The sequence below is a fragment of the Brienomyrus brachyistius genome, chromosome 15, assembly GCF_023856365.1.
Source record: "Brienomyrus brachyistius isolate T26 chromosome 15, BBRACH_0.4, whole genome shotgun sequence".
Classification (NCBI taxonomy): Eukaryota; Metazoa; Chordata; class Actinopteri; order Osteoglossiformes; family Mormyridae; genus Brienomyrus; species Brienomyrus brachyistius.
In genome coordinates this window covers 22,906,598-22,920,391 of record NC_064547.1, presented here as the reverse complement: position 1 = coordinate 22,920,391, position 13,794 = coordinate 22,906,598, and the positions used below count along the sequence as shown (strand labels likewise).

General features: G+C 44.5%; 1 protein-coding gene across 2 annotated transcripts in view; it reads left to right on the top strand.

The window, feature by feature from the left end:
- The first annotated feature begins 4,288 nt into the window (after window positions 1–4,288).
- xpr1a (xenotropic and polytropic retrovirus receptor 1a) overlaps window positions 4,289–13,794 on the top strand; it is a 74,993-nt gene continuing 65,487 nt past the window's right edge. Inside the window, exons 1-2 of one of the 2 annotated variants that reach the window (XM_048977319.1) lie at window positions 4,289–4,723; window positions 12,200–12,251. In XM_048977319.1, coding sequence (XP_048833276.1) covers window positions 4,655–4,723; window positions 12,200–12,251 — 121 coding nt within the window. In that variant the 5' untranslated portion in view covers window positions 4,289–4,654. The remainder of the gene's footprint in view (window positions 4,724–12,199; window positions 12,252–13,794) is intronic. The other variant, XM_048977318.1, reaches the window with a different exon arrangement.

The following is a 13,794-nucleotide window of genomic DNA, read 5'->3' as shown; positions in this document are numbered from 1 at the left end:
TGTGGTACGCTTCTCTAAAACGCCCGGCCTACAACTTAGACTGAAAAGAAATAGCCCGGACAACAGTACGTAATATTTGCCCATATCTTTTCAAATATATTCATTGTACATGAAATGGCGGAGTATTGTAGAAATTAATTGAAGACATATTTCTAATTCAATTCAGTAATATTTAATATTACATCTTTTTTGCAATAATTAAATTTATTTGACCTTTGCAACTTTCTGCAATAGATGAAGACCATAAGAAATAGGCCTACCCTCTTGGGGCATTGTTCTCCATTAATTTATAAACATGTACTACACTTTTTAACTCTTAAACTCATCCATCCATCCATCCATCCATCCAGGGTCTCAATTTTGCCAAAAGCCTATCCAATGAAGTACAGGACTCTCTAGGTATTTATATTATATTAAAGAGAAGTGGGATTGCAAACAATGATGTGATGTTTATATAAAGTGATATCACTAACTAAATAATTTTCACAACATTTGGTAAATTTAGGCCTAATGTAATCAGTTACTTAGAAACACTGACTAAGATAAGCATTTTGAAAAAGGATGGATGGATATTTGATCTGTTATGTTCCAGTAGGCCTACGGTGTAATGAAATATGCATATTAATTCATTTAAGTTTAATACCTCCAGTACTAGCTCACCATGAGCACTGCCATTTCGTTAAGGAAGAAAATGGCTCCCAATGTTGTGTCCAAAGGCAATATAAGCAGAGCAGCAGGTCTTGTTCACTGTTCAGCCCTGTGATGCAGGTCATGCTGATTTTTACCTTGATTGTTCTCCTAGTTCCTTCCCAGTCAGACTCCCAGTGCCCCCTATTTCGCAGTGAATACCTTCTAATTCCTGTCGCTTGGGCAGTTTCAGCCACATTCTTTCATCAATCCTGAGCACTTCTGTCCTTCTTCTTTATATCTCATTCTGGACACGTCCGCCCAGTTAAAGATCCCAGTTTGAAGGGCAGTGTGTGACTCAGTGGGTAGGATGCTGATGAGTAGGGTGCCACTTCAAGTCCTATAGTTGGCAGGTGATGTCACCATTGGGACCTTGAGCAAGACCCTTAACCCCAATTGCTCCAGGAAGGGGCTGACCCTGATTTCTCAAATGGAATTTGCTTTGGAGAAAAGCAACATGCTTAATCAGTAAATGTAAGCCTCAGGACCCACATGTTTCCTACTTTCTCTGGTGTCTGTTCCAGAGACTGTTTTGCTGAAAACACTTGGTTCAGGGTCTTACATTTTGATCATATGTTGAGTTAATAAAATAAGTTACACTGATTTCCCTGATTGAGTCTGAACCAAAAAAGATGGCCCGCTATTGGAAGCAATACTGTTACCCATATACTTGATTTAATTTCCTTTGTTAAAGGCAGTATGAACTTAGAACTAACTAAAAGGACTGAATACATATTGAAGAAACTTTTGAAACAAGCAGCAGCATTTTAATTCAACAAATCTGTGAAGCATGAGTGGCATGATGGTCCAGTGGTTAGTAACTGTCGTCTCAAACCTCTGGCACCAGGGTTTCAGTCTTCACCATGACATCATGTGTGTGGAGTGTGCATGTTCTCCCCGTGTTGTCATGGGGTTTCCTCCAGGTCCTCTGGTTCTCCGTCCCCCTAGTCTAAAAGCATGCTGAGGTTAATTGGAGTTGCCAAATTGCCCGTAGGTGCGCATGTGTGAGTGAATGGTGTGTGAATGTGACCTCTGATGGGTTGGTGACCCATCCTGGGTTGTTCCCTGCCTCGTGCCAATAGACTCTGCACCCCCCTTGACTCTGAATAGGATAAGTGGTTTCCGAAAATGGTTGTATGGATGTGAATCACTTTCAGGTGGATTGTGGGGGAAAAATTGGTGAGTTTGCGCAAGCTGTAATTCACAATATGTACAGCAGGTGGTGATATTTACAAATGTTTATTTCACTGAAGATTTCAGCGAGAATAGCACTGAAAATATCAGACAGTCGGCGTTAACTAGCAATCTAACTGCAAGTGGCGATTTCAGGTAAGTAGAATTCAATGTAATATGCACTGTCCACGTTTAAATACATTAAAGAAAGAAAGAAAACACCAGATGACAAAGTGGGATACAGTAGAGTAACGGTAAATGGGGCTGCTTTAATAAAAGCAAGGTGTAAACTGAGGTCATTTCTGTGGCGTTTGCTGTTTGTAGTTGAGTTAGACCATCCAGGTGAGCGGCTTCTGCAATGTGCAAATTTACTCTGACACTTATAGGGTCAGAGAAAATCCTTTAAAGGACAGGTGCTGCATCGGACACCGACGCCAAAATGAACATTTTACAACAAATGGAAGCAATGAAATAACTGCTTTGAAAAGAGCCATTCATCCATCCATCCATCCATTTTCCAAACCGCTTATCCTATTGGGTCGCGGGGGGTCCGGAGCCTATCCCGGAAGCAATGGGCACGAGGCAGGGAACAACCCAGGATGGGGGGCCAGCCCATCGCAGGGCACACTCACACACCATGCACTCACACATGCACACCTATGGGCAATTTAGCGACTCCAATTAGCCTCAGCATGTTTTTGGACTGTGGGGGGAAACCGGAGCACCCGGAGGAAACCCCACGACGACATGGGGAGAACATGCAAACTCCACACACGTGTGACCCAGGCGGAGACTCGAACCCGGGTCCCAGAGGTGTGAGGCAACAGTGCTAACCACTGCACCACCATGCCGCCAAGAGTCATTCTGCTGTCCTTAAACACTAAGGCGCTGGCACGCCCCCTGCATCCTTTCCAAACATGCGCTTAGAAAAGTAGACGTCATCCTGCATTTTTATGATGTAACAGAAGATAATTTATTTTTAAAAAGTACAAGCAGTGCCTTTATAAATATGAAAATATGCACGTATATTATAAATACATATAGAATATGCTTTATCGTCTAACCAGGGCCTCTCAATCCTATAAGCAAGATAGGCAGCCACCTAGGGCACAACTTTCTGAGAGGGCGCCGACTTGCCAGCCTATTTCACTTTGCCACAAGTAGTGGGCGCTGGCAGTGACCCTTGCCTAGGGTGCCACAACGGCTAGGACCGGTACTGTTGTCTTCCATATAATCTTAATTGTCTGACCGCTAGGAGCGCTGTTGTATTTATAAATGTTTACTCACTTGCTTAATCATGGGCCTGATGGACCGCATCTCCGCGCCGTTAAACTGGCCAGACTTTAACTAAGACTGTGTTATTTCATCTAACTCTCAATTATCGATATACGTGTGTGTGTTGGTCAGATGTACATTACATTGTGGGGAAATTTCATTCTAAACAGTGTGATTACAGGCATGTTATTCTGATGCTGCGGGGACCATTTTTTGGTCCCCACAAGAGGAAACTTAGTTTTATTAAAATCTGTAACTGCAATCAAAAAAATTAAAAATGCCAAAAGAATTGTAGTTTGGTTGGTTACTCATGGTTAAGGTTAGGACTGGGTAGGGGTTAAGTTTGTCATAGTTGGGATTAGGGTTTTACTCATGGAAATGAGTGTGTGTATGCAGACATGTGTGTGATGTGGGGTACTGTTTCCAAAATTAAAGATAAACAATAAAAAAACAGGTGTCTGATGCAGCAGTAAATGTTTGACAGTGGTCTCGGTATTTAGTCTAAGGGTGTTGGCAGTTTGGGCAGATTCAGGTATATTCAGATTAGGCTGGAAATATTATCATTCTCAGCAGTGGTGGTGCCAATATTATATTTAAGCGTTTTGAAGTATGCGTGGAAACATTTATAACATTAAGAAAAATTCCACTTATAACAATTCAAGCAAAGTAAACAAGAGTTTTTTGGTGAATAATGACTTTATTTCGGGTCACCTCACCATGTAAATCTATTTTGGTTATTAAATAACGGTTGACTCTGTTGGTCCAATTGTCTTAAAACAACGGATGTGGCTATGTAGTTACACAATATATATTTTTTCACCTTAAGCAAAATCGGAGTTTAATTTTGTATAAATAAAATATTATACAATTTTTTTTTCAATATGAAAAATCTAGGATAGGCTAAAATAAGTCTTACACTGTGTACGCCAAGACTTAAACGTTTCACTAATAGATCCTGTTCATGATCACAATCAATCATCAAAGATAGTCACTTGTGGACAATGTAAACAAAAAAAAACACTCGTGTTTTTATTCGTCTGTAAAGAGATATGCTTCGAATGAACTGCTTGTTGTTTATTAAATTACAGTGTGTTTGTTATTTTGTTGCCTGATCTTGGCAGCGCCGGTGGGATCTCGGGGAAGGCGGTGTTAAAGTGTGTCTGCGCCGTGACGCAGCGGCTGTTTACGGGATACGATGGCGGTCGGTGTCCCCACCACTAAGAGACAGACGACTTGCACGGACGGATCAGCAGATCAGCTGTGCCCGTATCGTTACAGTGCCATATAGCGGTGTGATCGGGGGAAGCGTCCTGTTGTATGTGCGTTTTAAACGTCCTCATAACCCGTGAAATAATATGCGGGACGGGGAGTCTCCGGAGCACGGTAACCGGGACGATAACGAGTCAAGCAGCGAGCACTACTGTTAAAGCACCGAGGCATCCGCCGCCCCAGTAATCAGCTTGCCCGAAATAACCAGAGAGCGACCGGGGCCACGGATTAAACAAGGCGAAGAGTAAGGATGAAATTCGCGGAGCACCTCTCGGCTCATATCACTCCGGAGTGGAGGAAGCAGTACATCCAGTATGAGGTAAATGTTAGAGGTGGCTATGGATGGGCACCGTGCGAGAAAAGCGTGCGCTACAGCGGGTTGATCATAAGTATGATCGGTCTGCGCACATTGACAGCACACTGATTGCGTGTGACAGTGGAAATGCGGCTACACTTTGAAAGGGCTTTGGGAGATTCCTTAAAGTAATGCGTGTGTGAAGACAGGGTGAGATTTCCGTGCAGCCTGGCTAAGAGCAGATCGGAGCAGTTGTCCGAAGTGCAGCTTGCCAGCCTCCGGACCCCAACGGTTCCCAGTTTCCCTGCAGAATAGGTGGTTTGCATGCTATAGGACCGCTAAAACCCCAGTGTTTAGGGGTTTGTCAACATGATCGCCCATTGTTTGTATATATATATATATAAGTTTTGCTATTAATTCAGAACAGATGATGTTACAACGGGGGCTTTTTTGTTTTTTGTTTCTGTGGTTCATACGCGAGTTTCCGCCTATAGATCCTGGACTAGTGGGATCTTATAAAAGTAATTCTTATAAAATGTCATTTGTAATAGTTGTGCAAATTGTGATTCACTCAAATTTAATTATCTTAAGATTATGCGGAGAAGCTTTTGTCCGTTTCATCAGTAATGATCCGATGGATCATATTTTTTAATTTCCAAGACAATCCATGAATTTCGCCGTTTAATCACATCACTGTTCGTGTTTTATCGCTATATAAAACACATTTTAAAGTGAATTCACGATTATGGAAGTGTATTGTAACTTTTTATGACTGCATAGCGTTACCTTTTCCTTTCTTTTGTTAATGGCATTGTTGTTATTAGCAAGCTTAATATTGTTTTTTTTTCTCCCCACTTGTAGTACTTACTGTACGTTATATAGCCGTTTTATTGTAGTCAGTTAAAGTAATTTTAAAATCTAGATGTGTTTCTGTCATTATGATTGACTAAACCTTGGGTCTGATTCTCTACTACCTTGGATTTATGAAAGAATCAAAGCAGAAACATGGCTGTATTTTTTACCACCGCAATCCAAATTATCAATACCTTAGATATATCTAAATTATGCAGTATCTCTTTTATTTGATTTTTTTCCTCTCATTTTTTTTTTCTTGCAGTATCTTTCAATAGGGGAATAAACGGTTTGAGATTTTACATTTATCGTGTATGAGTTATTTGAGGTCCATTACAGTCTTTGTGATTCGTTTTTGTGTTTCTCCATTTTGGCGCGAGATATACATGAGCTCTGGTTGTTTTATCGAAGCACATAAAATGCTATGTGCATTTTTTTATTATTATTATTATTATTATTATTATTATTGAGGGACAAAGGAGGCATATTGCACGTGAAGTTTCTTTACAAAGGATGGCTTCTTTGATCCCTCCATGTCCAGGTATCTTTGAGACTTTCCTGGGCTGTTATCACTTTAATTTAATTGAGGACGACATCGGCGAGGACATTAAATTTAATTATTTATATAATGCCTCCTTTGTTTAGGGTTAGCTCTCAATCCAAGGTAAAGTTTGGTTATATTTAATATAATTTGCTTCTGTTAAATATACATAAGTAATAAGATGCAGGTTGATTCCAGGAAAATATCAGTGCTGATAACTGTTAAAGATCAGCCTTCAGGTGCAATGCAAGGAGTCAGTGGCTGTCGTTACTCCTGCAGCTTTGTGCCGTGAGATGAGGAATGGCGAGCGAAACCAGGCGCTCACAGCACAGGAGTCATTTGCCTGATGTTTGATAATTTCATAATCAGGATGATCATGAACTGTTGAGCCGTCGAACACGTACCTGTTCTGATAATCTCTCTGGAGACATTTTTGTAAAGTGTAAAAATGGCCCGTTCTCGGATTGTGTGGTGTTTAGCCTTTTTTGTATATTTTATTTATAGGCAAAAAAAAAATACCCTTGAATAGCTTTCTTGTGTTCGGCAATGGCAGAGATGGTGGCTGTGTGATCTGCACTCTGGGGCAGACAGAGGAAATCGAAACTTTCTCAGATCCTGCAGTGTCTGCTTTTGCCCTGTGTGCAGACAGAGCACAATGAGAGGGAGAGCATGCGAGGTGCTGATGCGGATTTGACAGGACAGTGACACACGTGCGGGTCTGGGCGAGGCTGTGAAGGACCAGCGACACCCCCTCCCTCACACGCCCCCCCCCCGAACCCCGCACTGCTCCACTGGGAGGCTCGACTAATTAAAACCCTGCGTGACTGACTTAACGACCCTGCGGGATCTGGTCACAGCCGCCACACCCGAGCGGTGGAAGACGCACCTCGCTAGGCCACTGTACAGTGAACGCAGTGGAGACAGGGTGAGGCGTCGCGAAGGTTACTCACCGACATGTAACCTAATGGTGCTCATGATGGATGTCACGCATACTGGAGATATTCATGGTGCTGATGCATCAGGCATCTGCATCGCCTGAACAAACATGGGTTGATGTGAATTGACAAAGGCCAGACAGGTATGAACGGGCAACAAAAAAGCGGGCAAGTCCTCCACAGATAAACGCCGCCATAGCTTCCGTCTTTCTATGAAGGCTGAGTTTCTATGAAGGCTTTTAGGAGTTTGTCGATACCTGTAACCTGTACGTGGCTCCTACTTCGCAGTTTCTCAGTCTGGTGCGCATAGATGGTTTTTAGATAAATGACAGGACAGTATTTGCGGTTTTAAACAATAACCATATGGATGCTAAAATGGGGCACAGTCTGCTGTGTGTGTGTGTGTGTGGGGGGGGTCTAGTGGGGATGGATATGCTGATATGAGTCGTCCCAGAAGGTACCGCTGATCAGCGGCAAGGCCGTCATTGGCTGCATGTAATTAATGCATCAGCATGCGGGTCTGACAGCTCATAAACATTTAGCTTTTAGATTAGGCTGTGTTGTGGGGGGGGGGGGGGTGGAGGCACAGGTGTGGAGGCTTTGGTGCAAACTGGAGCAGGTGATTAGATTGCGATTAGTCAGGTTATTACGCCGGTGAAGACATCCAGCGCGATGGTCTCCTGGACTGATGCATGGAGGCTGGCAGCCCCCCCGTCTCCCGAGCCGCTGGCCTGGGGGTGCTGGACCCTGCTGCCCACAGGGAGGACAGCCGATGCGGGGGGTGGGGAGGAGGGCTTTGTGTGGTCACCGTGGGCCCCTAATTGCCCACTGCCCTGGGGCGCCAGGCGTGTGCACGCATGCCGATTCCCGCTCTGCATCCACACGACGTGCACACGGTGCACTGGAATGGCACTGAGTGCTCAGCGCTGCCCCCGTCACACAGACCGTCACTGCTGAGGTGTTATGAGGTGACAGAAACCAAAGCAAGCTACAGAGCTACTGTGACGGTCCCAGAGACTGCGGAGAAACTGCAGCATCTTTAGAAAACAGCCGGCCTCTTAACGGCCTCCTTTCATCGCTCTTGGTGTCCTTAAGGTGCAGGGATGCCGCGATGACCTCCCTACTAGGGACCATAAAATGCAGTTAGATCCCATGCCGAGCGAAGCGCCTGGACAGTAAAACCTGCCCGTGAAGCCAAATGTCATTTGTATTTATTGAAAGCCAAAGAGACAATTGAAAAGGAAGGACCTCGGCTTATTGGAAATGATTAAACATGATAGATTGATTTTTGCGTAAAGGTCTGGAGGGGGTGTGTCTCCATTAGCTATAGCTACCCCACCCCCAACTCCCCCACCGACCCAGTGTCACTGTCCATGATGACATGTCACTGGGGAACTAGGAACAGCTACTGTGGCATTTCTGTGTTACATACGTGTACTAGCGGCCAAAATTGTGGAAACATCTAGCATTTTTGGCATTATGCATAAATAATTACTACACAAATATTGGTGGAAATGTTTATAAACACTCAAAGAATGTTATAAGTATCATACACTGGATGATTAAATAAGTAGCTAGAGTAACTGGAATTAAGTTCTGCGATCTCTAAAAACTGGAAGAGTTTCCACAATTTCGGCCACTAGTTTAAGTGAAGAACCACAAATGTATTCCCACCTCAGGCCTGATTTGGGTCTCAGGAAAGGGCTACGAGGGCCGGAGGAGGCTGAGTGCAGCTAGCGGGGGCACAGACACGAGGGGGCTTCTCGCGTGCGTCATTGTTTTGTGGCAGGACAAAAGCCCCATTATCGTCAGCCAGGACCCCGCGGACCTTTTGCTGGAATTCATTACAGTGTCCAAAAGCAGGTTATGTTCCCCAAGTAAACACAAGAACATCAGTGTCCCAGTGTGATGGGAACCAATTCTATGTGCAGCAATTTTTTAAAATAATAGCCACTAAATCTTTTGACTCCATTTATTGGAGGTTGTCCCGTTAGCTGGAAAAGTTCTCTCTTATTCTTATTTCGGTCAGTAATTTCGTTCCCTTGATTTCGCTTTTGATCCCCCCCCCCCCCCCCCCCACCCCCAATACAAATACACAAATTATTGCTCAAGTGACATATCAGTAACCTTTTCTGCACAACAGAAAATTATTATGATCTTCTTCTTGTTTGGTTATTTTCATGCCTCATGAAATGATAAAGGATTATTATAGAACGTTTTAGCCAGCAAAGTTCAGCTTTTTTGCTGTTATGCAGCAAATAAATTTTGAAACTACTGTCGTCTCTGAACTTCCAAAACATCTCAATGCAGGATCCTTCGGAGAAGCGTTTCTGATCCGGTCCCTGCAGACCCCCAGACAGTCCACGTTTTTGTCCATGTTTTGGACCGTCTGGCCGGGAGCCGGATTGGGAAATGCTGCTCCGTAGGCAGGCGGCTGTGCGTAAACCAACGTTTCAGCCGCCGCTCTCCGAGGCTGAGACACATGACAAGTGATTTTCAAACAACGACCTTGCTGATGAATGCTGGGCTACACTAGAGGGTCCTGTTGGAAACAAACAACATCTTTAAGAGGCAAATGCAGCAGCGTCTAAATATGGGCAGACACTGTACATGCACTCACCATTTCAATGGATGAGAGAGATGCCAAAGTAATTTCAAGCAAGGGGTTTATACATTAACATGTAACTATGTCTCTTTGTTTAAGCAACAAATACAACAGATTTCTGTTTTGAGCCATTTATGATATTGAATGTTCAAAAACTGCTATCTGCACAATAATGTGGAACAAAGTATTCCTTTCAGAAGATATGAAAACTGTTGCTATTATCAGGTATTGTTCAGTTCTGTTTATATCTACATTCAAGAAGCATTTTTGACAATAAAAAGTACCAAGAGTAAATAAACCAAAAATAGCATCTGCATAACGTGAAAAACGATGTGACAATGCAGACTTTGAGTTGTAATATAAAGAAAAACATACTTGAAGATGTATGACATTATTCTCCGACCAGGATTAGCAGACGGGTAGCTGGATTGATGAAAATATGGAAATATTTTCAAAATTTTAAATGCATTTAAAACCAAAAGTCACTGGACATGCATGTTTGCATTCTGTTTCTGAATATGCTGCACCGGAGCAGTATAAGCACATATAAAAAACTGAAGCACATTTACCTCAGTTTCCTGTTTGCTTATGCCACTGGAGGGTGGCTTTTCACAGTATTGCGGTTATTAATTGCTTTGTTGCAGCTGGTATGATGAGAGGACTTGCTTCACCTGCTGTCCCAGATGAGGAACAGGAAGTTAACCCAAAAACCTTGCTGCCGCTGTAGGCCTACATGGACAACAGCGCCCCCCACCCCCAGCTAGGCCATTTGCAGAGATAACAGCGGACATGTTTTATACACTAATAAAAACAAGCATCATGATGAATAGCTGCAGTTAAAGCTGTTCTTGTGGTCGGCAATGAGGGCCTGTGTTAGTTGTACTGGGTGTTCCTTATACAGACGTCCAGCGAGCAGATAGGCTGAGGATATGGCACACCCCCACCCCTCCCCCTCATCCCGCTGGGACGGCATCTGCTCCCCCTCGACCCCCCCGCTGTCTGGGCGGATCTCCTCCGGCCGCCTGGGAAACGAGCTGACGGGAGTCCGCCAGGCTAGGCAGAAGGCACAGAGTGCCGGGCGAGCCAACAGAGGGTGGGGCCTCGCACCCGATCCATGACGTGGTTTGCCTTTTCAGTGGCGAAAAACTAAAAATTACCACGGCGATGCCTCACCTCTCTGGTGCCCGCTATTACCATGGCGATGTCTCGAATTCTGCTCAGATGCATCATTGCCATGGCGATGTGGCCATTCCGCTGAGGTGCGGATGACAGCTCAATCATGCCGTCATCCCCCCTCCTCAATCATGCCGTCACCCCCCCCCCCTCCCCCTTCCTTAATCTGGAGACTAGCTAGCATATTAATCAGGGTGGGGGCCGTTTTCTACGTGTGTGGTCACTGGAAGGAAGAACCTTTTTATCTTAAGGAATATTCCATGTGGAAAGTGTAGCCTGGGCTTCTAGGCCCATTTCCCTGAGGAAACTCTACTGTCCTCCACCCCAGAAGCAGCTGTATTCCTTCAGAATTAAGCCCTTTCAATCAGACTGGGGTTTCAGCATCTCTATGGCTACCGCTTGTGTCCCAGATTTACCTTGTTTGTCCCAAATTGTTCCTGATTGTTCATGTGATGAAAACCAGTTTTCTTAGTACTATTTTTGTTCTTGTTGTTGTTATTATTGTTCTCCAAAATCTAGTGATGGGGGAAATTATGCTTCCAAACCAATGCAGGTAGGACTATTTTCAGTGATGCTCTGTCTGGGCTCTATAGGTCTAAATGGGCCTGTGAATGACGGCGCCCAGCGATCCCCCCACCCCCCCCCCCCGCTCCGTGTCTGAAGGCCTCATTTGTCTCCACACTGTCTTAAACCTGACAATTCATGATTTGCATTTTACTATCTCCATCGCAGGTTTGATTCTACGTTTGCTAGTTCACAATTTAAATTATTCAACAGCGGCTATCTCTATACATAGAAAAAAAGCTTCTAGACTTGGTCATGATCACTTTCTATCTTATAGTGTACTGCATTATGGGTGTTTTGTGGGTCAGCGGTGTACACTGGTGGTGGTCGTGACCCAGCCAAGATTGCGCTGTCTACTTGTACCCCTTAGATCTGTCTGCCTCTTCTGTGTACATCTTTTAAACATTAGTGTGCATGACCTTTAAGGATGTGTGTGTACACCTTTTAAGGATGAGTGCGCATGCCCTTTAAGGATGAGTGTGTATACCCTTTAAGGATGAATATGCATGCCCATTAAGGATGATTGTGCATCCCCTTTAAGGATGAGTATGTATACCCTTTAAGGATGTGTTTGTACACCCTTTAATAATGAGTGTGTACACCTTTTAAGGATGAGTGTTCATGCCCTTTAAGGATGAGTGTTCATGCCCCTAAAGGATGAGTGTGCATGGCCCATAAGGATGAGTATGCAACCCCATTAAGGATGAGTGTGTTTGCTATTTAAAGATGAGTGTGTGTAATGGGCTTCCTCACACATGTTAAGGAGAGATCCTGTATTTCCCATCTCTGTGTGTTAATCCACTGAAATCAGATCCTGTCTCCTCCCTCAGGCATTCAAGGAGATGCTGTATGCGGCCCAGGACCAGGCCCCCTCCATAGAAGGTATGGACCCCCACCCCCACACACTAGCCGGGTGCCCACACAGGACTCACGGCGCGTCATGCTGCGTTGGTCTATGGGCCCCCGGAATCAACTGTGGCTAAATATATCAGGAATGGTCCTCGCCCCATGCCAGTGACCGTGCTCAGCCCCGGGCTATAATTACTGCTCTGTGGTGGGATGGTGAAACCCAGGCCAACGTGATTCCCACGCCTCAATCTGTGACACGTTTAACCGAGACATGCCTATGGATGTTTATTTGAGCTTCGATTGTCTGTAAATGTGAGGGCCGGTCTGCTTAGACTGTCTACCTGATGCCATGTGGTCTGGCATCATGTAATCTCCCTCGCTGTTTGCCATACACCGCTGTGGAGTCACAAAAACATTCCACTGTGTAGAATATGCCTGATGAAACAGAAATATGAGAGATAAAAATGGACCTGAGCACCTCGGCCTCTGAGTTTGTCACATGTGGTTCAGGAACATCAGGAAGGTCCCAGATCCAGCCCCCTCCCCCAGCCCCCCCCCCCCCCCCACTGCACACTTTTCTATCACGGCATGAGGGCCACCTTCCTCTTATGAAACAGCAGCTACCTGTCTGAATCCACACAAGCAGGTGAGGCCATCAGTCTGATCCTGACCCCATGTCATCTTAGATCTCCTTTAAAATGGAATATGGGACAAGTGTCTTCAGCAGAAGAGCTTCCAAAGAAAGCAGAGCAGTTTTAGCAGTGTGTCAAGGCATCACCCAGGCCTCCATCTTTGCAGATCTTTGCAGTCTATTACTAACACATTTCAGACTATTTGAGACCTTAAGCTGAGGGCATCTCTTGCATACTGCGTGCGATTAGGTTACATGCACTTACCCCACTGCAAGCATCTCTTAGAGGATGTTGGATGTAGGTGTCTGAAGCTCAGGAGTGTATCTGACTCTTGTAAATGGTCATTGGGAAAATGGCTTCCAAATGAATGTGGATTCATTTATATTTAAGAACAATTTTTCTTAGCCAAACCAATGTCTTCTGCAAGGAGTCAAAGCTAAGAGTTATCTAGTGCATTTCACAGTGTGGTGTGGTGTCCTCTGTCTCAGCCATACATATATGCTTAGATTGATTTGTATTATGTATACCTTTTAACAAGTTTGGTTATTATTTCCACTCCTTCCTGTGACATCACATCCTGTGACCTCACATCGCATGATCTCAATGGGAAGTTCCTGTTGGCATGGACACCACAGTCGGTGCCATCCTCAGAGGCTGGCTTACCGTTACAGCAGAGATTCATAGCTACCAGAAAAAATGGCACGCAGGCTGTACAAACTGATGGGTGGACAAAGCCAGAGGTTCACTTCATGGCCTGGAGCTTTAGCGGCTTTTAAAGATCATGAGCAAGCTGCTTCAGCTCTGGGCTGACGAGGCCTCTTCCTGAGAGCCCTCGTGTTTGTCTTTAATATATTAGGGCTGTGCTCTTTGCCGACTGAAAGGAACCAGAGGGGTGGGATATTATTAAAAAAGCAGCCTGCTGTTTGCTACATTTTCTCTCCTGT